The 25,432-nt window shown below is 35.6% G+C and overlaps 3 protein-coding genes across 4 annotated transcripts; 1 reads left to right on the top strand and 2 right to left on the bottom strand.

The window, feature by feature from the left end:
- The first annotated feature begins 8,165 nt into the window (after nucleotides 1-8,165).
- Nucleotides 8,166-10,276, top strand: LOC110808217 (amidophosphoribosyltransferase 2, chloroplastic). The gene has a single exon (XM_022033631.2). It carries the CDS (start codon nucleotides 8,359-8,361, stop codon nucleotides 10,057-10,059), a length of 1,701 nt encoding a protein of 566 aa, XP_021889323.1. The 5' UTR covers nucleotides 8,166-8,358; the 3' UTR covers nucleotides 10,060-10,276.
- Nucleotides 10,277-11,837: 1,561 nt separating this feature from the next.
- LOC110808209 (FMN-linked oxidoreductases superfamily protein) lies at nucleotides 11,838-17,484 on the bottom strand. 2 transcript variants are annotated; one of them, XM_022033621.2, is made up of 10 exons: nucleotides 17,061-17,484; nucleotides 16,108-16,224; nucleotides 15,762-15,998; nucleotides 15,459-15,672; nucleotides 15,121-15,365; nucleotides 14,022-14,294; nucleotides 13,580-13,861; nucleotides 13,299-13,419; nucleotides 12,498-12,667; nucleotides 11,838-12,422 (listed from the first exon to the last, which is right to left on the bottom strand). In XM_022033621.2, exons 1-10 carry the CDS (start codon nucleotides 17,346-17,348, stop codon nucleotides 12,324-12,326), a joined length of 2,046 nt encoding a protein of 681 aa, XP_021889313.2. In that variant the 5' UTR covers nucleotides 17,349-17,484; the 3' UTR covers nucleotides 11,838-12,323. The 2 variants fall into 2 exon arrangements, with proteins under 2 accessions (XP_021889313.2, XP_088079626.1); XM_088223500.1 differs by lacking the exons at nucleotides 15,459-15,672; nucleotides 15,762-15,998; nucleotides 16,108-16,224; nucleotides 17,061-17,484 and having other exon boundaries at nucleotides 15,121-15,381.
- A 648-nt stretch (nucleotides 17,485-18,132) lies between these two features.
- On the bottom strand, nucleotides 18,133-22,383 carry LOC110808196 (Basic-leucine zipper (bZIP) transcription factor family protein). Its single transcript, XM_022033601.2, has 5 exons — nucleotides 22,207-22,383; nucleotides 20,494-21,838; nucleotides 20,211-20,343; nucleotides 20,038-20,122; nucleotides 18,133-18,847 (listed from the first exon to the last, which is right to left on the bottom strand). Exons 2-5 carry the CDS (start codon nucleotides 21,798-21,800, stop codon nucleotides 18,585-18,587), a joined length of 1,788 nt encoding a protein of 595 aa, XP_021889293.2. The 5' UTR covers nucleotides 21,801-21,838; nucleotides 22,207-22,383; the 3' UTR covers nucleotides 18,133-18,584.
- Nucleotides 22,384-25,432: the final 3,049 nt, after the last annotated feature.

Below are 25,432 nucleotides of genomic sequence, written 5' to 3'. Positions count from 1 at the left end.
TGACTATTTTCTGGATGTATATTCTTTCCAACTTGTCTAAGGGATCGGTTATCTTGATGGACAAGAAGTGGGAAGACTTGGTAAGTCGGTCAACAATTACCTAGATGACATCATGTCCTGAGCGTGCCTTAGGCAATCCTGTCACAAAATCTATAGTGATATGCTCCCACTTCCACTCCAGAATTGATAATGGTTAAAGCAGCCCACCTGAGTGTTGATGCTCTGCCTTGACCTGCTAACATACCAAACACTTGGAAATAAAGTTAGCTATATCTCTTTTTATCCCATTCTACCAAAATCGAGATCGTATAATTTGAAATATCTTAGTGCTTCCAAGATATATGACAAATTTTGAGCTATAGGTCTCTGTCATGATGTCCCTTTTTGACTCACTATCACCTGAAACACATATTATGTTCTGAAATCTGAGCAATCCATCGGCAGAGACTCGAAATTCTGAGTTAACTCCTTATTCTGCATCTTTCTTGAGGGCTATTAGGGTGGAATCGGCGGATTGAGCTTCCTTTATTCTTTAGATTAACTCCAGCTGAATAGTCAGATGGCCCAAACATGTGACTCTCTTAAGGTCTTGAAGCCGTACCTGTTGTGCGACCCCTATCTGCCTGCATTCTGAAACCATCAAATAAGCTAATGTACCTACATTTTTCCTGCTAAGTGCGTCAGCTACCACGTTGCCCTTACTTGGGTAATACATGATGTCACAATCATAGTCTTTGAGGAGTTCTATCCACCTTCTCTTACGCATGTTGAGATCATTTTGAGTGAATATGTGTTTCAAGCTCTTATGATCGGTATAGATCTGAAAGGTCTCCCCATACAAATAATGGCACCAAGTCTTCAAAGCGTGGACAATTATAACAAGTTCTAAGTCATGGGTGGACTAATTTTTCTCATGAGTCTTCTACTGCCTAGACCCATAGGCTATGACTTTTCCATGCTGCATCAAAACATAACCCAACCCTAGGTAAGAGGCATCACTGTAAACTGTATATCCACCCAATCCACTCGGCAAGGCCAACACAGGTGTGGTAGTTAATCGTTTCTTTAGTTTTGAAAAGCTTCTCTCACATTCCTCATTCCACTCAAACTTAATGTTCTTCTTTGTGAGCCGAATCAGAGGAGCAGGTAGACTAGAAAACTCTTCCACAAACCTATGGTAATAACCTGCCATCCTCATAAAGCTACAGATCTTCTTAATCGAGATTAATTTTTCCCAGCCGAACACTACTTCAACTTTTTCGGAGTTCATTGATACTCCATCATTTGATATGATGTGTCTTAGGAAGGTAGTCTGCTCAAGGCAGAACTCACATTTACTCAACTTTGAATACAACTTTTTCTCTCTGAAAATCTATAAAACCTGAGTCAGATGGTGAACATGTTCCTCTCAACTTTTTAAATAAACCAAAATATCATCGATAAACACAATGATGAACTAATATATGAATCATCTGAAAATCCTATTCATCAAGTCTATGATGATGACTGGAACGTTAGTTAGTCCAAATGGCATGACCAGAAACTCATAGTGTTTATACCTGGTTTGAAAGACTGTTTTGGGAATGTTGCCCTGATCTTTACTTGATGATAATCTGAACGCATGTTTATTTTGGAGAAGATCTGGGCACCCTACAACTGATTAAAGAGATCATCGATTCTAGGGAAGAGATACTTATTCTTGATCGTGATCTTGTTCATACCTTCGTAATAAATACATAATCTCAACGTCCCATTCCCATTTCTTGCAAATAGGACTCCGGCACCCCAAGAGGACACATTATGTCGGATGAATCCTCTGTCATCCAATTTAGTGATCTATTTCCTCAATTCCTCCATCTCAATGCGGCTCATACGGTAAGGAGCAACCGAAATCGGGTAGGTTCCTGTCTGAAGGTCTACGGTGAATTTGACTTCTCTGTCCACTAGCAATCAAGGTAGTTCATCCGGAAGTACATCTGAAAAGTCTCGGACTACCGGAATCTCTTGAATATGAATTTCTTTCCTGGGTTTGCCTAGTTAAAGAATATAGTTGGGTTAAAATACTTGATAATAAGAAAATTTATCATGAGGGAACAAATATTAAACGATTTTATTAATTTATAAATGACTACTCATTATGAAGGTTGAATACAACTTTTTTGCTAAAACAATCTACAGTGGCGTGATATGCCGCTAGCTAATTCATTCTTAAAATTATAGCAAAGTTTCCCGTGTCAATTTCTATTAGATCCACACTCAATTTTCTATCTGTTATATCTATGACATAAGCTCTGTATACAACCCCTCCAGTAGTGTCTTACTCCTAAAAGTAGACACAAACAACACAGAATCAAAATTTTCAGGTAATATATTTAATTTTGACGCAAAAACATGTGAAATAAATGAATGCAATGCACCAGTATCAATTAAAATATGAGCAATATGGTTACAGATAGTGTACATACCCTATACCACATCCGGGTTTGCTTCTGCATCCTGTTGAGTGAGATTATAAGTCTTGCCCTGAATAGGAGGTCTGACCTAGTTCTGGTTCCTCGGGCACTCCCTTGCATAATGTTCGGCGCTATCACATATGCGGCAAGTATTATTGAGGCGATAGCAAGGTTGGTCCCTATAATCCATGCCACAATGCTGATAGATCTTACCGCGTCCTGCTGCTGGAACCTGAGGGGGAGCCTGAGTCATCGGCCCGGGTCTATTGTTCTGTTGAACAAGTGCAGTAGGTGTTGGTCTGCGGTGCGGAGCTGAGGGCGTGAGGTTACTCACTGCTTAAGAGAATGTGTGAAGGCTCTTCTCCACTAACTGTGCTTTGGCCAGAATAGCCGAATAAGTATTGAGCTCAAGCACAAACAACTGCTGTCTGATCTCAGGACGAAGACTCCATTCGAACCTTTTAGCCTTCATGCCTTCATCCATCATGCTCTCACGTGAATATCAGCCCAACTCTAGGAACTTGCGAACATATTCTGATACGGTCATGTTTCCCTAGACCAAATGCGCAAACTCCATCTCCTTTAGATATCGGAGAACATGGAGGTATTCTACATGAAAGGCCGCCAGAAACTGTTGCCAAGTGACTGGAACGAGCATGGTGGTTAATTTGAATTGCCACCAGTGGTCTGCTTCTCCCACTAGCATGTAGGTAGCAACGATGACTTTCTGTTCGAGAATCACCCCAAGGGTCTTGAAGATCTTCTTTGTCTCAACTAACCGGTACTCAACCTCTTCAAAATAGGATTTTTCTGTAAAAGTAGATGGATTTAGTCTTTTATACATTTCTATATAGCCTGGGTCCATCATGGGAGGAGCTGGGTCCCGTGGAAGAGAGACTGGACCGTGCTGAGGATGGATTGGATGGCCCTGCAGTGGTACTTGATGATACGGTGAAGGCACCAGATTGTATTGTGGTGGTGTCGGGTGATGCGGTGGATGGGGCACCGGATTATACTGTGGTGGTGCCGAGTGGTACTATGGAGGAACAGGTTCATATGGGGTGGCTCAGAATCCTCTCGCTGCAGGGGTGGCTCAACCTGTGGCAGTAGGGAAGGGTTAGGTGGCTCATTCTTTTCGTTTTGGGCCTATTGGACAACAATGAGTCTCTCCACCATCTCAAAAAACCGGTCAATATCCTCTCAAAGCGAACCCTCTCAGGCTGTTCGATTTAGTGGGAGTCTTCCTCTCCTCATCTATATGTACCTACATTTCATAAGGAATGGTTAAGTGACAATTTATTATTTTTTGTATTTCCTAAGGATTTTGTATAAGGAATGAGTCTGATGAACGCGGCTCTGATACTAACTGTAATGATCCTGAAATATCCAAATGAAATAAATTATAAATTAAACGTAATAGCTTAAAGTACCGAATAGTGTTACTGAAATTGCTGTTTTAAAAAAATACGAAAAAAATAAGAAAATAAGTAAAAAATAAATAAAACTAGCATCCCACTCACAACCCTCTTGTGGATCGGGCTTTGGATCCTGGTTCTCTTGATATGAAATAGTTAAATAAGAAATGGGCTACACTAGTTCAGTAAGAATATCACGCTAACTCACAGACATAAAAATGAAGGTTGGTAGAAAATTAAAACAACTAATGGAGCACTTAATTAAAACAAATGCATTTATTAATAATAAAATTATTTATCGTCCACGTACCCTAACGAGATTTATAAAAACAACCTATAGAAACAATGACATAGCACTTATCATGATTTCATATTTAATCGGTAACATGCACACATTATAAATCTATAATCAATAAATCAAACAACAATTGTCACTTTTCATCAGCCTGCTGGTATCCATGGGGATTCATAGTGATGTCCCCGCTACGCGTGAACCCTTCCTTTTAACATTCTCAATTACAGGCCATTCTCATACCCCGTCCAGTATGAGCACCAAATTACTAAACCTCAACACCCCGTCCAGTATGAAAGTGAAACAGGCCGTCTCCATACCCTGTCTGGTATGAGCGCCAAATTACCAAGTCTCGATACTCCGTTCGGTATGAGACAACGTTCACGGTAGGAATTTCTATTGTACCCGATCTGTCCACCATCTCCTAACATATTCAGTAAGGTTCCATTTCATCCATTCACTTAATCACACAATTTTTCATTTTTTTTTAATCTCCATTTTCCAATTCAATGGTAATAACATAAATTAAACAATACATGCATTCAAAATTATGAAATCGATCAATGAAATACTATCATGCAATTAACTGTAAAATAATTCAATAAAATCAACAATAAATAACTTCTAGTTCTGACTCCATTAGTAACCTGTAATTAATTATAAATATTTTCTAAATTACACAAAATACCGTATTGTTATTTATTTAAACTTCAATTCCATAAGAGAGAATAAGATGGGGGATTCTTACTTAATTTAATGCCCGAAAGACTAAGTTATTGATTGCGCTTACTGGCGGTCCCCGGGTTCCCTGAATTTTTTTTCGAAGATTAAAATGCCCTACAAGTACCTACAAATATCCCAAAAAATCTAAAAACAGTGTCAGGATCCCTTTTTGGCTAATTCTGGAATTCTGGTATGGCGACTCCGTTGTGCTCCGGCGAGCGGCGGTGGTCCGTCTCAGGTCGGCTGTTTTCGGTCGAATTCGGTCGATTTTGCATCAATCCCTACGAGAAAATACGTTAAGAGGCCTCGGTTGGCCCAAAAAATATAAAAAATCTAAACTCACCGGCGATGGGGCTCTCTGGTGCGATGGCTCCTCCAGCTCACATTGCAGTTAGGTGTTTTGCTTCGGTCAACCTATAGAGAAGGAAACGATGATAACAATGGTAAAAAAATTATGCATAATGGGAATCAGGAAGGGCCTCATCGGAGGCTTTTTGTAAAATTTTCTGCGGCGGCACCACCGGGCTTTGCCCGTAGTTTTGGGCCAATCAGCCAGTCTTTTTGCTCCAATTTGGTCACAGGAGTGTTTAAAATTTAATTCCTAGCAAATAAATTTTTTTTACCTCTTTTGGCAGTTGGAAATAGTTCCGGCGCGACAACGAGTGGCAGCGGGTGGGTCTTCTTCTCTAGCGAGGGCATCCGGCAGCTAGGGTTAGGGTTTGGTGTGAGGAGGTTTTTTATATTCATTTCTATTTAATCTGGACCATCCATCGCGTTTGATCTGTACCGTTATATCATGATTAAATAGAGAGTGAATATGGACCGCCAATCGCGATATAATCTGAGTTGTCCAATCGCGTTTAAATAGGAAATAGATATGGACCGTTAATCGCATTTAAATCTGGCCGTCCGATCGCATTTGGGGAGGGAACGCATCCACACCGTCCATGCGCACGGGAACGGATCTGGGTCGTTCGATCGCGGGCACATGGGCCTCCCACATGGCACTGCGTCAGCGTCCGTTGCCACGCGGTGTGTTCTGGTTCTTCGGGGTTGCTGACCGGGCATTTTACGTGGTACAAGTTTTTTCTAAATTATATTTTGACCTCCGTTTTTCGATTTTTTTTCAAAAAGACACTCAGAACTCAAATTTTCACTCATTTTCTCTAAAATCATTTTCAATTTCATTCTCCATCAAATTTTCTTCATTTTTACACTTAAATTAAAATTAAAAAAAATTAAAAAATTACATTTATAAATTAATTTAATTTACATTAAATTAAAATTGGGCATTACATTTTTTTTAGTTTATTATTATCATTAAATTATTCAAGGCCTATTTTTCGGGCCCTGGTATTACATTAACAATTTTACTAAATCAAAAATTATAAACGAATCATCATAAACTTATAACACATCCTCAAAATAGTAAACTTTACATGTTTGGTGAAGTTTGAACTCATGACCACACGCAAGGGTAATAGCTCATGATATTTAACAACATATGTAGTAAAAAATATCCTTTAATTTTATTAAAAATATTAATTCTTATAATATAATTTTTGAGCTTACTCTCTCGAATTAAACTTGTTAAATTCACATCTCTTTCTCCTTCACTCAATTGGGAGTTATAATAATGTGGGGAAATAAATATAAAAATCCAAGTGGGAAATAATTAGAAGATGAAGAAAAATATGAAATGGATATGGAGCTATATATATATATATATATATATATATCCCTTTGGTTGTCATGTAGTTGGGAGTGTCCCCAAATTTGTTAGCCATTTCTATTGGTTCTAAGTTGCTCATGCTTCATTCTCCAATGCCTTTTGCCTAATGTCTTTTGATTGAGACCCTTTCCCCACAATTTCATTTGCCAAGTTTTATTTTCCCTTCCCTAAATATGTACGTACACATAAATATACATATATGTATGTGTACGTGTATACGACCCAAATAGTAGTTTCAATTCATTTTGTATTTGTATCGATTCAAATAACAATCTTGTCCTATATGTAATTTAGTTCTCTTTTTCATTTTCTATGCAAACATTGGTTTTCTAAGTTTTTTTCTTAATTTTAATTTACTTAATTTGGAATTTCCATATACCACATTTTTTTAAAAAATTAGATATAATCAAATGTATAACATATGTACATGGAAACTATAATCAATTTATTACGAAAATAACAACATTTCTAAATTGCAGCAAGAGTTAAATACATTGAAACTAAATTTCTCATAATTAATTTTAAAAGGGTATTTTTTTTTGTCCACGTATTTATCGTTTTATTCTTAAAATATTACTTATGATATTTAAATTTAAATTATTAAAGATAAAAAAAATGTACATTCTTACGTTTAAAAATTAACATGCTTCATGAAAAATAAAGTTTATTTATAAAAATATCAAAATTATAATGCATTTAAGGTTAACATTTTCATCCATAATCATTTATTTTTTCATTAACACTTTTAAATAAAACGTGGGTTTATAGTGAATTTACATGTGCATTTATAGTTGAATATAAATATATGTGTGTGTGTGTGTATATATATATTATATATAATGATTAAATGTAAATGAAATTTGAATTAGAGATAACCTCATCATCTACAGATAATTTGATGCGTGTACATCTTCAGCACGACTTATTCTCTGAATAATAATCTTATTTAAAATAATATATTATTTTCTTTTTCCTTTTTTAAGCTTTTAATTTATAAAAAAAAATTTATTTATGGAAACTAAAGAAAATAAAAAGGGCAAAAGAATCGGCGTGTTTGCGGATGACGTCGGCGAGGGGGGCGCGTTGCGCGTGGGGTCATCTTGATAGTCAAAAGAATTATTACCGGCCGTCCGCCACCAATTTCTCAAACCCCAAATTCGAACCTATTTTCTTTTTCTTCTTTTTGATTATTAAAATATTTTCTAAATTATGATATGTAAAATAGACAAATATTAAAAAGTAAAAAAATTAAATTTTTATATACATGTATTGTTGCTTATATTTAGTAAAATTGAAATTAAAATGAAACCAAATCTACATTATACAAATTTATTTCCAATTTGAATACTAAAAGAAATCCCTAATTGGGGGGGTACCAAGACTTGAGTGTGATGATTAAAAAATTGCTTATTGCCTAAAAATATATTATTTTGCTCATACCATAGTGGGTTCGAAGAGTAAAGCCGGTGGAAGTTACCTCACAAGTGAAATTAGCCAATAAGATTCTTTCTGTGAGATACTTACCTCACCGCCGTGTTAACATAATCAAAACCGAACAGCATTTTCTTTGCTCTCTCTCTCTCAAAAACCTAGAACTACTTCCTCCAAAAAAAAAAGTTATAGAATTAGTCCGTTTCAAAATCAAAGTTCGTTTACTGTGCCTCTCCCTCTCTCTTTATAGTTACTTTCTTCTTCTCAGTTCTCCTCGCAAAAGAAACAAAACTTTCAGAGAGCAGGACATCCATGGCGACCACAACTAACATATGTCCTCTCTCTTCCTCTTCCCTCTCGGTTAACCCTAAGTACAAACCCCAGAAAATCACTTTCCCCGAAACCCTTCATAAACCCTTCTATTTTTCTCACAAGCTAACCTCCCTCTCACCGCCATCCGCTTCGCCGACCCAGAAAATCTCTCTCGCCGTCTCCTCCCAAAATCCCATCACTGAGTTTTATTCCACAAACAAAAACAACCCAGATGACTGTTTTAATGACGATGATGACGACAAGCCTCGGGAAGAGTGCGGCGTTGTGGGAATCTACGGCGACCCAGAAGCTTCACGCCTTTGTTACTTAGCCCTGCACGCACTGCAGCATCGCGGACAGGAAGGTGCAGGTATTGTCGCGGTGAGTAACAAGGTACTTCAATCGATTACAGGTGTTGGATTAGTCTCTGATGTGTTTAGCGAGTCCAAGCTCGATCAATTACCAGGCGACATGGCTATCGGCCATGTTCGCTACTCGACGGCTGGTTCCTCCATGTTGAAAAACGTGCAGCCATTCGTCGCCGGCTACCGGTTCGGCTCCGTCGGCGTCGCGCACAACGGGAATCTGGTAAATTACAAGTCTTTGAGGGCTAAACTTGAAGAAAACGGGTCAATCTTCAACACCAGCTCCGACACAGAAGTTGTTCTTCATTTGATTGCGATATCAAAAGCCAGACCTTTCTTTATGAGAATCATCGACGCGTGTGAAAAGCTTCAAGGTGCTTATTCAATGGTGTTCGTCACAGAGGACAAACTGGTCGCCGTGCGCGACCCATTTGGTTTCCGCCCACTAGTTATGGGTCGGCGTAGTAACGGCTCCGTGGTCTTCGCTTCTGAAACTTGCGCGCTCGATTTAATCGAAGCAACATATGAACGAGAAGTCTATCCAGGCGAGGTTCTAGTGGTGGACAAAGAAGGGGTAAAATCACAGTGTCTCATGCCTCATCCTGAGCCAAAGCAATGTATTTTCGAACACATTTACTTTTCTCTTCCAAATTCCATTGTCTTTGGTAGGTCTGTTTATGAATCCCGCCGTGCCTTCGGCGAAATTCTCGCCACAGAGGCACCTGTTGATTGTGATGTTGTCATCGCCGTACCGGATTCTGGCGTCGTTGCGGCACTTGGGTATGCATCGAAGGCCGGCGTGGCCTTCCAACAAGGCCTTATTAGATCGCACTATGTGGGTAGGACCTTCATTGAGCCCTCCCAGAAAATTAGGGACTTTGGTGTAAAGCTCAAGCTTTCGCCAGTTCGTGGCGTTTTGGAAGGGAAGAGAGTTGTTGTTGTGGATGATTCCATTGTGAGAGGTACCACATCTTCTAAAATTGTTAGGTTACTGAAAGAGGCTGGTGCTAAAGAAGTTCATATGAGAATTGCAAGTCCTCCAATGATAGCTTCATGTTATTATGGAGTTGATACTCCAAGTTCTGAGGAATTGATTTCAAATAGGATGACTGTTGAGGAGGTTAGAGATTTTATTGGGTGTGATTCTCTGGCATTCTTGCCATTTGATAGCTTGAAGAATATGTTGGGTCACGATTCGCCTAGCTATTGCTATGCTTGCTTCTCTGGGAACTATCCTGTTAAACCTACCGAGCTGAAAGTCAAACGGGGTGGTGATTTTATCGATGATGGACTCACTGGAGGGATTGAGAACATCGATGGAGGATGGGTTCGATAGCAGAATGACTCACTGGAGGGATCGAGAACATCGATGGAGGATGGGTTCGATAGTAGAATGATGTGGTGGAGATAATCATACTGGTTTCTGGATCAAATGGTGCAGAATTGAGAATGTTAAGGGTTATCCAATTTTGTTCAGTCTTTATTCTTTTGTTTCAATTTTGAAAAACTTTTGGTTTAATATTTATTATATCAATGCCATAGATTTCCTGGAACGATAGAGAGAGACCCAAGTACAATTCGGTGTATATATATATACCTATGATTCTTTTTTCTTAGCATGGATGTTTATACAGGGAAAATATGGTGTTTGTGTGTGTGTGTGTGTGTGTGTGTGTTCAATTCTGCAACACTTCAAGAGTTTATTGATTAATTGATTAGTGAGAATCCTTGTTGCTTGAAGGTCTGATAAGTGGTGTTAGAGGTTTTTTCAGGCTTGAGTGACTTTTCTAATAATAATAAAAAAAAAAAAAACTCTCATGTTCATCATCTTATGAGGGATAAGACGCTCTTGGTCCCAAATTCTTCTCTGTTTTTACGCTGGTAGTGGTTCTTGGATGGATTTTCAAATCTACCTACAGATTCTCCATTGCTGGACAACAAGAGTTGGTGATGCGATGAACGACCTCTATTCAGTTCAGTACTCAGGCCTAGAGAATAGTATTAGGCAAGTAACTAGCAGGCGAGAAAGAGTGTGCAGGCTTGTGTATAAATTATAATAATATTTATGTATTACGGCAGGTATAAAAGTTAGTTAAAATCTGTCTAAACCTAGTTTGACACGATATAACTGGTGGAGGAATATAGCGTCGAGCCTATTTGTCAGTACTTCAATCATATTTACTAAAATTAGATCCCGAAGACATATTCCCATATGCAAATTCCTCGCAGGAAGAACGCAGCTTAAGATTTTTCTGTTGAACTTAGGAGTTGGAGGAACATATCCTCTGCTAAACCTGTCAGGCTGTCGCCATCCAACTATATTTTTAATGTAATTTTGCCAACAAAAGAACTATAGATTGCGTGTATATATATATATATATTATTTATGTGTTACGGGTAGTTTGGATATTACAAAAACATATTTTAAAATAATGACAACAGAAGTAGTTTATTTCAAAATGGCAAAGAAATGAAAGAGTTACAGAGGAACTTACAGAAAGAACTCAATTGTGTGAACATTGCCATTATCAGAACTGCCCATCCTAATTTATTACAGGACAACAAAGAATAGAGTTTTGTTGCGTAAAGCAATAAAAAAATAAAGCAGGAACTCAAAAGTGCAAATTGCAGGGTGTATCAACAGAAAAGAAATTGCTATAGATTTCGAACTGCCTATAAGGTATTAGATAACAACATGATTATTTAGTACTATTCAAACTCGTACGTTCAAAGATTATTATGGTAACGCATAACTCGTTATAAACTTACGATAATAGATCATAATACTTAATTTAATAAAATAATCAAATCAAAATATATCTAAATTAGTCTATTATATTTTTAGACCTAAAAAAAAATATTTTTAAATAATTAAATTAAAATAGTTACTCAAAGTAAGATGGACATTAGATATTTGCCCTATATACAGATACATATCTTCTTGCACAAACCGTTTGAAACTACAAGGAATGACAAATCTAGTTTTTCTTCCACCGCTTTCAATATTTTACCATTCCAAGTCAGTCAGAATATTTTGTCATTTTGCAAGATATTACTACCTCCCTTCTACCTCAAATAAATGTAAACTTCTATATTAACTCTATGTTCCAAACATAAGCAACAGAGCAAGTACGAAGCATAGTATTATAAAAAGCTTGACATTATTACAAAGTAAAATTAAAAAACCTCCTTAAAATGACTTGAAAAATTACCAAAAGACTGACTTACACAGTTAAATTCTGTGAACTCAGCTTTCCTGTAATATCTCATTGTTTCCTAAGCATATTGAGAGTGTTTAAAAGTAAACATTCATTTTCTTTTTTTCTTTTCCCCCCGCAATCTGAGATAAAAATCTTCTGATCACAAATAAGGCGTGGTTTCCCTATATAAATTAAGTTGGTAGCACCTAGAAGAAACAAGCATAAGAATCCTGCAGTGTGGATGTGGAAAGGCAATATGCCACCATGAGTTTCAGGCATCAACTCTTTACAGAGAAAGCTTGAAATGCTTGATTTACCAATGACATCTGGTACCTAAACCTACAGCTTAGCAGACAAGCAAACAGTTCCCCTCTTCAATGGAAAATAAATAAAGAAGAACTCAGCCATTTTCTGGCCGCTCATAAGCATTAGATTTATGCTTTGGAGCAAAAGTGAAGCCAGCAGGAACCTTGCCAAGCAACATCTCTGATATCCTAATCTGCACAGAAAGAATTAACAGGTATATAACTGCGTTGCACCTCATAGCAATGTTGAGCAAATGTAAACAGCATACCCAGTCAGCTGCAGAGTCAGAAGCCATCAGCGTCTCCAGGTCATCACGACCATAATAAGAGGGTGGACGCCAGTTCAAACGTTGTGGAATGATATCTAGAAGACCTACAGGCACATACCTACACGTGTAGCTAAGCCATTCAAGCAAGAAATGTCTTGTTGTCTCTACTCCTGTAAGGAAACATGGGCATCAAGATCCAATGGTCATGATTTAGCACATCTTTGAACAGCAGAGACATTAGAAAGTCTTTGGATAGAGATCTTGAGGCGTAGAATGCAAAACTATTTTTCCATTGCTTCCATTTCATTGTATTGACAATATTAGCTTGTTGACAACCCAAAATAAGTTGGACAAAGGCCTGTCTCTCAAATTCTGTTCTCTCTATATCTTCCCTCTTTTCTAGATACTCTTAATTGTTGTGGTTGGTTCTGTTCCCATTGAATTTTCATCAATTCCAAAATATATTCATCGATCCTCATGCATAATCAGAATACGATTACCATAACTCCCCCTTCTTTAATAGTAAGAATTCAACTCAACTCCTCCTTTAATAGTAAGAATTCAACTCCTACCTTGAAAGGTAGGAATAGAATTCCTACTGTTAAAAAAGTCCACACTGATGGTAGAGGTATAACTCACACACAAAAAGTTGTTCTATAATTATAAGTCTTCTACCCGTATAAAAATTAGAACTGGAAAGCACTGACGTGTCTTGGTAGTTTAGCATTCTGCATACCTAGAGGGTCACATCAACTATGCACGATTATAAATTTGACAGATAGCATAGACAATATTGGATACCTTTCATGTCTGAGCCCCAGTGTTCAAGGCCAAATCGTGCAAAATCCTTCAAAATATTTAACCGCTCCCCTGACGTGATGTCCCAATGCCTCTGTTCCTTTAATTCAGTAAATATCCAAGGCTGCAAAACAGAAAAGCTATTGTTATTCACTTATAATAAGACAGGACATTATTCAAAGAATTAAGTTAAATTCAAAAGAAATAATAATGACTAAAGCATGCGAGAAACATCAAGTAATAAGAAGACATGACCATGGAAATTGCGAAATTTCAACACATACCTTAATTAAGGCTCCTCGAGCAATCATGCAAGTAGAGAGCTCAGGGCAATCTGCCTTATGCTTGTTCCAGTCTACATATGAAAAAACATCTCCATTACCCAGGACTTGCAGAGCATCAGAAGCCTTTCCAGCACACTGATATATGTAATCCCAATCAGCAAGCTTGCTATAGCGTTGCTGCCGTGATCGACCGTGTATTGTCACTGCAGTGGCACCCCAGGAGCCAATATCTGAAATTAATGAATCAATGCGGTTTTTCCCCTCAAAATAACCTGTTCGGACCTAGTGCCAGAAGAAAGGCAAATAAAATAAAATTAAAACCAAAAGAATCAACAAAAACAAATATTTTGTTTTCTAGCTAAAGCTTGCTAACCTAAAACTAGAAAAACTAATTTCAGTTGCATTTGCACAAAGCAAAGATCTATTATACGTTATTGCTGACCTTGACAGTTATAGGCGTCTCCACGATACCCGACGCTACTTCAATAATGCTTTTCATCCGCATCGGTTTTGTGAGAAGACATGATCCAGCACCTTTGTTAACAACTATATCGATAGGGCATCCCATATTAATATCAATAAAATCCACTCTGCATTCCTGATCTATAAGCTCGATAGTGCGTGCAATAGTGTCTGGGTATGCCCCACAAATCTGGACACCAAACAAATCCTCAGAAGAATGCCGTCTCAACAGAGCCCACTCTGAAGCTTGACCCTTTTCCAAAAGCAAAATAGCACATGCAAAAGAAAAATTGACATCAACATCATATATACAGAATAAAACACTACGAGGATGATAGTTTGAATAAGGGAATATAAATCCTCAGAAAGCATTGATGAGAGAAGGAAACATAATATCATTTAATGACTTAGATTTATATGATTATTAATATATCATCTCTTTTCCAACAAATCTAATCTAATTTCACCAATAAAAATCAAACAAGATGCCGGGCAAACTATTATAATACCATGTTAGCACAGAATATGTTAAGCTTTGTGTCATAGCCACCCTTAAGAGTTTTATAAAATAAAATAAAAATGATTGCCAGTGAATCGCACCCAACAAGTACATCGCACCCATGCACTCTGGCCACAGCCTGCTGGAAAACCATTGCTGCAGTGGCTGGACCGGAGGCCTGGCACCACTCAGGACCGGTGGGGTAGGGGGGCTTAGGTCCCTAGATACTTGTCACCCAGATACTTGTCACCCACCGCGAGGCAAGAGCCTAGCACAGTCACCCTTCGGAGTAGAGAGTTATTCAAAGAGAAAGAAACACTTGGGTATATAAGGAATAACTTCTTAGAAAGGGGCTGCATATTCCATATTTTAAACAACCATAGTTGTTGGCCAGAAAAAATAAGACCTAAAACTCTCACATATTCCAAAGAGAATCCTTGCATGGTAGAAGCAGTATTTTGTATTAAAACAACCTTGTTTGCTGTTCCATCATCAATTACTAACGGTAAACTACAACAGTAACATAATACTGATGAACAATTATATTCATAATTAACCAGAGCAATGGACAAAGGCAAACCTGCAAAAGATTTGAACACATGGCCATTTCACCACATGTTATATCTGCTCCTAAGGCTTTGCAAAGCCTCCGAAAAGGTAGATTCCCTACAGTCGTCAGGGGCGCAAGATACAGCTTTTCTCTAAAATCAATTAGCTTCTTTTCCCGAGGGTGTAGTTTTAGGCTCTCATCACTATCTGTGACTATAATATCTTCAACACCCTCTTGCTCAGCTCGTGCATTATCTTTCTTCAAGACATCCACATCTGTTGAGATAGATTAAAATTAAGCAACAAAAATCTCTGATGCCAAGCAAATTATTAATGGATGTCATCCAAAAGAACAGAAGCTTGACCAACCATCATTAGATTTTGCTTTTTTCAGGGGTGGTTCATCAGTTGCACATGTCTCATTAGGATTAACCCCTGATGGAGCTTCCAGAGCACTTCTGGTTTCAGCTGTGGAGTTACTAACTCTAGTGCAATCATTTTCATCATCACCCAAAGATCCATTTGACATAATTTGATTTGCTTCCTTCTTATCTTCCAACATTTTCTTGGAATAGGCTTTACCCTACATAATTATGATAAGGGCCTATGACGAATCACAATAAACTATGGCAAAATATGAAGATAAGAATAAATGGATTTTGCAAGGCATACCTGAAGCCCAAAAGATTTTAGTTTGGCATCTGCCTTGGGGAACCGCACTTTGTTTTTCCACAGAAGCTTCTGAAAATCTTTGTTCAGAATATTGATCTCAGAACTTCTCTTTCCTAAAGTTGAGAATCCAACTTGACCACCATCCTTATGTGTGCCCGCAAATCTGCAGGTCACACCATAAGGGCATGAAGCTCCAGGGCTCATAAAAGGACATTCTCCCTCTAGATCAACTGGTTTCTGCAGTCAGGAGAAAACTGCTATTTGAAAGATGCATATACAGAACAAAGAAAGAAAAACTGAGTCTAATTAGTCATGGTTCTGTCAAATACAATGCCCAATCAAATACCTGAGCATTAAAAGCTTCCAAGTCATGGCTAAAACGGCACTTATCTTTATAAGGGCATGCACTCGTATCTCCAGTCTTAGCAACTTCCGGACAGAGGTTCATGGCAGATTTTTTTTCCTGAAAGTTCAAGAACAGTCATCATTTCTATCAGTTAATTATTTCACAAAATTCTACTGAGCTTGTTCCATTTAACATTCTATTCGGATAAATTTTAGTGATGGTTAATTAATGTATAATAATAACAGTAATTAGATGGCAATGACATAAGATGGGGATGACAAATTTTTTTTATATTTGAATGATTATATATTAATGTATGTTAATGACATATTTTTGTTTGGATAATAAAATGTTATGATTGTATTTTCAGTCAAATTACTAATTTATTTCTACTTATTTATTTAATAATAAGTGTTATTAGAAAAAGTATATAATAAAAAAAATTAAATTATTTATTAATATAATTATATTTATATTTAAATAAATAATTATTACATATTAAATTTTTATATTTAATAAAATAAATAATAAATTATAAAAATAAAAATAAAATTAAATATATTATACGAGAATATAAAAAAAAAAAAAACTGATATTCACTTACCATCGTAATTTTAAAATTCATTACAAATTTGACAGTAAAATACCGTTTGTTAACATTGAAAATTGAAACAAATATGATTTTCTCATGCTCAATAATAACATACATTAAAATCCTATCCTTTATTACTATCCAAAGAGAGTGTAAAATTACTACTCAATTTGTTGATAAACCTAATCAGTGATTGGGCTTTCTTTGCTCGAATTCCCTTAAAACTATGAAATTATTAGTATTAAAATAAGTTGAAGATCCAGTCCGTGAAAGAATTAACAACAGTAATTATAGAAGATTTTCACACATAACATAAACTGCAGCATGTACATAATGAGGTTTAGCTAGAGAGAAAATGAACCTCACGGCGCTCTCGTTTGAGTTGGCGTTTAGATTTTTTCTCCTTGAGCAAACCGGGCTGAGAAGGCTTCGCCTGAGCCTCCTGAATAGCGTCGTTCTGCTGCTTGGTTGTCCTGGAGGGTGGAGGACGCAGGAACTCTCTCTTCACCGGAGCTATAGCTCGAGAAACGAGCTCTTCTGGTGTCGCCTGACCGAAACCATTTGAGTCTTTTTCCATCGTTAGTGCTGACGGCGGATTGTCTCCTTCGACCAGCGGAAGATCGGCGACCTCGGCCGCAGAATCTTCCATCTCGGCTGATAAACTCAGCAGTGAACTCGACTACTGAGTGTAACAACAGCAAGAGCGGGTTCGATTATTTCAGGTTCTGATAGGGAAGAGGGAAATGGAAATAGGGTTTTGTTTTAAAGTAGAATAAAACCGTCGTTGAACATGCAGCTGAAGGTGGTTTCAGCGTATCGTATGGGCCAAAAGCCCAAAGCGTAGAAAATGGGATCGAAATCAAAAGGCTGTAATATATGAGGATTTAGAAATATCTGCATGGGATGGGAGCAGCAAAAACGGCAACGTTTTTAATTGTCCAAAACAAAGGTGGTAAAAACCTTCAGTCTGACGACTTAAGACCCCCCTAATTCCCTTAAATAAAACTTTTACAACCAAAGTTCCCTCATTTATTTCTAACACAATCTTCTTTGGTATTTATTTTTTTTCAAATAAGGACTCATTTGATGAGGTAATATTTGGTATTTTAAGATCATTTAAATAATAAAAAATTATAACGTTAAAAAAATAACTTTTATAATAAAAAAATACATGCATTGCATTTATCAATTAGATAATATGTAAATACTAACTACCCAACAAGACAAAATAAAACCACTAACAGAAATAATAAAACATAGTCGAGCTCAAACTCAACATTTCAATGGACTAATACCGAAACAATCAACCGTGGCAGTGGCCGTGGCCGTGGCCGTGGCCACGGGTGTGTACTTCACTCCTCCGGTGCTTGAAGTATGAAGTGATGATAACAGATGTAACATACAACTCAGAGAAATAAACCAACAAAAACAAGTATAATAACAAAATACCATTCTTCACTGAACGAAACATGAAGAGTTCATTTCAACTCTTCTAAAGTTTGACTGATAGAAGAGATGACCATCTTATGAAAAAAGGTTTACACCCAAATATAATTCTTTTATCTACCAGGAATAAATAAATTTTGATAATAAAAATCTATAGTTATAACCCATATATAACTATTAAGGCCTGTATATGACTCTGCGACTTAAAATGACAACTGGACATGGATTAGCAAATACAAACTGAATCTGTGGTTATTGCTAATCCGACACTAATGATGGGAAACTAATGGATTCGCAATACACACTGAATCTGTGGGTATTGCTAATCCGACACTAATGATGGAACTAATGAATGAATGCATCAAAACGAGCTTTCATCAAATACCATGCAGTGATAACTAAGAAAGACGATTGGTGGTCTTTCTCCAACTTTCATAATCTAAGGGTTTGACTCGGGTTTTGGAGTGTTGCTCCCATTCTGCTGCTGTGGTGGTGGTGTCTGCTGCTGCTGTGGTGGTGGTGGTGGCTGCTGGGCCTGTGGTGGTGGCTGCAGCTGATGAATGTTGAGCTGGGCAGCCTGCTGCTGTTGCATCTGAAAAAGCTGGGCATTGATCAGCATGGCCTTTGATTGATCAGAATCACCACTCAGTTCTGTAGCCAGCTTAAGTCGCCGAACCTCAGCCGTTAAAGCATCATTCAGAGCTGTCAGATTTCGAAATGACAAACATTCATTTTTTCTATTTTATGAGAAAATGTGGAGATGAATAAAACAATGTACAAAATGCGGCATATGGACTTCCAAATGCTATATTTAGGAAAACTAAAAAAATAAATAGCAACTAGCTATTAGCAATTTTGGATTTGGTTCGAATTTTAATCATATGAAATGGGAAGGAGATTAAATAGAAATATAAAGATTGTTATAAGGAAAGTAATATCTAAATTCCATTTTCAATCCCAATCAGATGTTTTGTGATTTTCCTATTGACAAGTAAAGTCTGTCAATGCAAATCGATCTGTTCTGGAATGGAAAATATGAGTGGAATTTGTTTAACTATATATTAAGTATGTAGATCATAGCTAAATCCTACATGTCAAATATTTAAGATCTAGAAGTAGAACAGAAACATATGCTTAATCAAGCGCAATAATTGAACAGAAAACCACCGCGAATAAGAGAAAGTACAAAATTGGCAATATGATACCAATAAAAAAGTAATACAAGTATCTTCTCAGAATCCCGTAAACAGTTCTAGCAAATGAACGAAAACCAAATATAATTTAGTTCTTCTAATCTTAAAAATACTTGCTATAGAACTCTTGGTTCAAGTAAAATATTTTTTTTGGGTATACAAGATGCAGGATAAGGCTTAAGAGATGTTATTAACTCATCTACCTTGGACCCTCAATAACCTAACAGCAGGAAGACTGAAAAAACCAATCAAATACCAAGTTATCAATCTACAAAAACATCTGCCATGAAAGCCGACCTATGTAAGGACAACAACAAGACAATCACTCAAGGTATCGATATGGTCCACTTGATGTTGTTAGACAAGAAATATACTCCAATTCACTATTGACATGTGATTTTACAAGACACCCAAGACATTGAGAAAAATTTTCTTATTTTTACCAACCATGAAGAAAGAACTCAGAATAAGTTTTACATTGCACAATGGTAAAGATAAGTGTAGTTTCGAGGAGATTAGAAGAAAAATGTTACATGAATTTGAAATTGCAGAAGCAAGCTCCCACCAGATTCATGCAATGAAAACCAGAAGTGTTTTCCACATATATATCCATGAAAAGTTATAAACTTGTTCATGCAACAGAAAAAAAAAATTAAATGCAACAAAATTATTTTAAGAGGCAGAATATTAAGATTATACCATCCCGAAGTTGTGCTTGTTGCTCCATGGCTTGAAGACGAAACTTCAGCTCATTGTTCTGGTTTGTGAGTCCAACAGAGTCCCTCTGGGAATAATATAAAGAAGAAAAACACACATAAGAAACAGAAGACCAGAGGTGTCAAGGACAGACTTTAAGCACTCCGGATTCTCACCTGTAAGAGTGTGAGCTGTGCAGACAATGTGGTAGCTTCTGTCTGAAGAGTCTGCACCTTATGTTCCAACTCCGAAATGTAACGCATCTTCCGCTCTTTAGAGCGAGCAGCTGACTGACGATTTGCCAAAATCCTATAATCAAAACCAAATACACAAGTAAAAATGTATAAGGTAGGTTTTTCAGTTACTAATAAGGCTTGAAATTCGTCAATAAATGAATTTTAGATTTTTCATTTACTAATAGGATCCAAGATTAATCAATGAATGAATTCAATAAATTACCTTTTTGCTCGCTTTGGATCAGTTAGAGCAATCTCGGCAAGTTTCTCATTTGCCATAATTTTCTTCAGCTCGGCCCCACTGAACTCCCCATTTCCAAATTCCAAACTGAAAGCATTTGAGTTACCATCAATGGAATTAGTTGGTGACAGTTGCCCTGGACGAGTTCCAGGTGAGGGTGGGAGTTTTGGTGACTCATCACCGAAGTTCAACTTGCCCATGAAACTGTCCATGGACATACTCCTGTAGTGTCTAGTAGTTGGAGCAATATCACCCCCAGCACTCCTCTTAACCCCTTCACGTTTCTCAGTTGACAAACTCATTCCCGCTCCCTGCCCCTGCAAGCTGTTGCCATTTTCATTTACACTACTTTCAGCTTCATTATCGCTGCTGTCACCTCCATTGGTTTTGGTCCCACTAGCTCTACTATCCAAATCTTCACGATTCTCATTTCCCTTATCATCAGTCCCAGAAGAATTCAAAACATCAATGTTATCCAAATTCATATAAGCAGAAAATAAATCATCAACAACTTCTCCTTCAGATTTTCTCTCACCCATCCCTTCTGCAGTGCTGTCACTGCCTCGTTCCCAGCTCGATTCTCTTTTAACCAACTGAGCTGGCTTGGCCACTCCAGAATTTTCCCTCCCTGGCATGGACCTCTCCAAGCCAACTGAACCTCTTAAAGGAATAAGGGGTGGTGATGAATGCATCACTGACCTAAACCCAAAGGGAATATCACTATTAGACCTCCTATGGGCCTTCCGGGGAGGTAAAGCCTCACCAACCCTAGGTGAATTACTCCGTGCGAAAGGTGACGGAGGCAACAAAGAATGTGAACCTCCAGCATCCCTGTCCTCCATGGACACATCAGTAGAAACATGGTCTGGTATAGTGGCTGAATGGGGGTCACGGAAGGGAGATGGACTCAGAGGAGGTAAGGAGTCAAGCGAGAAAAACGATGAGGGCTGTGATAAAGATCGCGAGTGAGAGGGTCCCGGGCTCAAATTCTGTGAACCCACTTGAGGGTTTGCAGGGCGGGACACCGGGATCTGAGAATACGGCGAAATGGGCGGGATCTGGCTGGGATGCGAAGGTGGTATCCCGACTCTTTTACTACTTTCCCCACTGTTCAGAGCTTGGGAATATTGCGGGAAATGTCTAGGGCGGATTTGATTAGGGTTGAAGTGGGGTATATCGAGTTGATGATTCATTGACAAGGTTTGCTTAGCAATGGAAGATGATACTGCACCAAATGAGTTCTGAATCTTCTGCATCATATCAATGTTACCCTCTTCAGTATCTCCCATTTCCTTCTCTTCCCAAAAACTATAATGCCTCTAAAACCCTGAAATTAAACCGATAACAAACAAATAACAAAGCTGATTAACTCTCAAGCTCAACCGAGTTCAATTCCGATCAAACCAAAAACCAAACAACTAAATCATACCCAGTTAATCTGCAAAACAAAACGAGTAAAAACAAAAAACGTGACACGAAAAAGAAAACCAGTCACAATGCAGAAAATAAAATAGACGAACATGTTTTCCTCTCCATCCTTCTAATCCACATAAATAAAATCAGTTAAAACATAAAGGACCCCTTGTAGAAACCCGATAAACTCTTTTCCGTAATCAACGAAGCAACACCTACAGGTCCCCCCCCACCCACCCCCCCACCATAGTCAATAAAAATTAAGCTTCTACGTTTACATACCTTTGACAGACGAAGCTTTGTGTCACTCTGAAGACGAAGACATGAACAGTGTTTGAAATGATTTCGGTGAAGTGGATTCTCTCAATCTCTCGCTCTAGAAAAGTGGCGCTGTGACTGTGTGAGAGAAGGTCGACGAAGGGGAGACTACGACACGGATTTCATGACAAGTAAGGACGACGCGTGAATTTAACAATCCTTTGTTTTTTTTTTTAAATTTCATTTTCATTTTCTCATTTGGAATTTGCATTTCGTCTGCATTTCAATTTCATTCCGGCCGCATTTCATATTCCTCCCTGTGTTTCCGCAGCTTGTCTAGCATTTAATTTCTCGTTAAACTAACATATTGACCCCCCGAAAAAAATTAAAAGCATTTTTAATGTTGTTAATTTTGGCGAAATAAGAATACCTTTTCCCAATCGCATGTTAAGCGCGTGCGATCATGTGAAAAAATTGCCCATCTATTAGATATTCCTGACCATCACATTATTATTGTTAGTAATATATAAATAAACTTTAATTATATTTAATAAATTTTTTATGTTGTTTGTCTTAATTTAAGTGTGCATTATTTAATTTGTCTATTTCAATTTTTAGAGTATAAATTATAATTATTAATTAATTAATATTTACTTGTTATAATATCTCATTTATACTGATTATATTATTTATATTAATAATAAATTAAAATTTTACAATTTTTTATTTCACTTAAAATAAATTTCATACTGACATAATATTAATTACACTAATATCGTCCATACATACATATATATATATATAAGATTACCTCAGCATTAAGAAAGCGCGTGTGCTTTTGATTCTCTTAAGCCTTTACGACTTAATTTGACAAATACATTTCATCACTGGAAACAATCTTGTAACTTGATTTTTATTTTTATTTTTTAATTTATGAGAATATTATTTTCCTAATTTATATAATAAAATTAATATTTTTCAAAAATATACAACATATAGATATAAGTTACTATTATAATACTTTTTTTCCTATGCGAAGTGCAAGTGCAAGTGCAATGACTCTGCGGCCAAAACCAGACAAAGTCATCTTGATTTGTAAAAGTGGTTTATAATTATAACTCTAGATTTTGAATAATATATATCCAATGTATTTATACTTTATTTTAAAAGTTAATTAGTACTTTAAATAGAAAGATATTCATATTAATACAAATATGTGATAAGATTATATTTACTTTGTTTATTAAAAAAAAATATCTAAAACTAGATTATTAAGAAATTAAGAGAGGATTATAATTTCTTGATTTACTTCATTTCTCTTTAATTGGGGTGATTATATTATCTAATTGGGTTTTATGTCTAAACAAAATGATTTTGTGGGCAGCACATTGTTTTTCTTCATTATTAATTTTTACTATATTTTGCCAAATTTATTTTAAGAATTAATTTTTAAAGTTAATTATCACTCTATTTTATCGATTTTATGATATTTATGTATGAATTTTTATATGTTTTCATAAGCCCTTTTAAGATTCAAAAAAATTGACAAATTTATTTTCTTATAAACACGTAAAAAACTCATCACAGTAAAAAAATAATAATATTAAATTCGTGATTAACTATTTTATTTATAAATTTTATAATAATAAAAATATATTTCATACTAAAACGTAATTTATGATTTATTATTACGAACGAAAAATATAATTTATTTTGACTAATATAAAAGTCTAATTTACATTGCATTTTTGGTAAAATCCTCTTTCAATAAAATTATTTTTTTATTATATGATTAAAGAAATTTTGTCCGTATTAAGGCAATTAAATTAATTTTGAAAAAAAAAAGTAAAAGAAATAAATGTCTTGGTCTAACCCTAATTCAAAAATATACAAAATTTATATTATTACAAAACAATATTATTAATTTAATAGCAAAATCTAACCAGTCCAAATTAATATTTATTTTTAATTATATTACAAAATTTATCACATAAGTTGAACCCAAGATTAAGTTATAATTAGTCATTAAATTATCTCATTTAATAATGTGTTATAATTTTAAGATTGACATAATAATAGTTAAACCCAAATCTTAATGTCTCATATATTTTAATTATAATTATTATTGACATGGAAAAATGAAAAAATCTAATAAAGTATTTAAAAAAAAATGATGGCTGAAAATGGGAAAAATTAAAAAAGTGAAAGCTTTTCTGTTTGATTAGACAAATTATCTCTTAATCAACTATTTTATTTTAATGTAAATATATTTGTTGGATATTATAATAATTAGTGGAGTATAAATGCAACCATGACCATACATCGACTTTATTACATGTGGTATTTTTTAAATGTCTTTATATTCTATATGTTTATAACTTTAATTTTGACATTCCATTGAATCTATAACCATTTATATCTCTATATATACATGTATTTATAGTTTTAAGAGGTAAAAACATTATTGTATTAATTTATTAAATTTAAATCTCTTAACCAAATATATAATAAGTAATTAAATTTTTATAATTTTATAACATATGTTAAAAAAATTTAATGTTTTCAATCTCAAGTTTTTCAAAATGAAAATTTGGTCCGACTAATTTTTTTTTTAAAAAAAGGAAAAAATCAAGAATTTCACATGTAATTAATTTTATTTTATTTTTAAATTCTCTTATGATTAAAGAATTTCATATATAAATTTGACACGTATTGCGTGTGTGTGTGTGTGCATATATATATATATATGTTATAAAAATATTATATATACTAATTTAATAATTTATATATAATGCATACGGAAAACACGAAATTTAATTAAAGAAATAAGTCATTGTCTAGCTTATAATGATTAACAGGGATTGTCTTAAAGGCAATCTTGTGGTCAATTTAACAATTTAGCTAGCATCAAATAAAAGACTCAATCGTGTATAACATATACATGTATATATATATATATATATATATTTATATATCTATATATGCAATGCATTCATGCACGTCTCCTCGCAATTAATAAATTAATCTCCCACTTTTTAAAACAATTATTCCCTAATTTCTTGTACAAATAGGAATTGTCTTCTTTATGTTTTATTTAATCAGTACTAGAAGGTAGCTTAATTACTCTAATTATTGGCATATTTTGTGTTGTAATAAATTATTAGTATTAGATATATAAATTTATTAGTTAATAAAAAAATTTTAAATCTAAATTATATTTATTTTACCACATTATTATTAATGAATTTAT

This window comes from Carica papaya, chromosome 6 (assembly GCF_054855325.1).
Source record: "Carica papaya isolate Zhongbai chromosome 6, ASM5485532v1, whole genome shotgun sequence".
Classification (NCBI taxonomy): Eukaryota; Viridiplantae; Streptophyta; class Magnoliopsida; order Brassicales; family Caricaceae; genus Carica; species Carica papaya.
This window is presented reverse-complemented; position numbering and strand designations above follow the sequence as displayed.

Coding starts and splice junctions, on each gene's coding strand:
- LOC110808217 (XM_022033631.2), top strand. CDS start 8,359: ATGGCGACCACAACTAACATATGTCCTCTCTCTTCCTCTTCCCTCTCG.
- LOC110808209 (XM_022033621.2), bottom strand. CDS start 17,348: ATGGAAGATTCTGCGGCCGAGGTCGCCGATCTTCCGCTGGTCGAAGGA. Junction 16,225..17,060: donor TCAAACGAGAGCGCCGTGAG/GTTCATTTTCTC, acceptor TTGAACTTTCAG/GAAAAAAAATCTGCCATGAA. Junction 12,668..13,298: donor CTGGGGCTCAGACATGAAAG/GTATCCAATATT, acceptor GTTTCCTTACAG/GAGTAGAGACAACAAGACAT.
- LOC110808196 (XM_022033601.2), bottom strand. CDS start 21,800: ATGGGAGATACTGAAGAGGGTAACATTGATATGATGCAGAAGATTCAG. Junction 20,344..20,493: donor GATCCAAAGCGAGCAAAAAG/GTAATTTATTGA, acceptor TTTTGATTATAG/GATTTTGGCAAATCGTCAGT. Junction 18,848..20,037: donor ACAAGCACAACTTCGGGATG/GTATAATCTTAA, acceptor GAAATCTGACAG/CTCTGAATGATGCTTTAACG.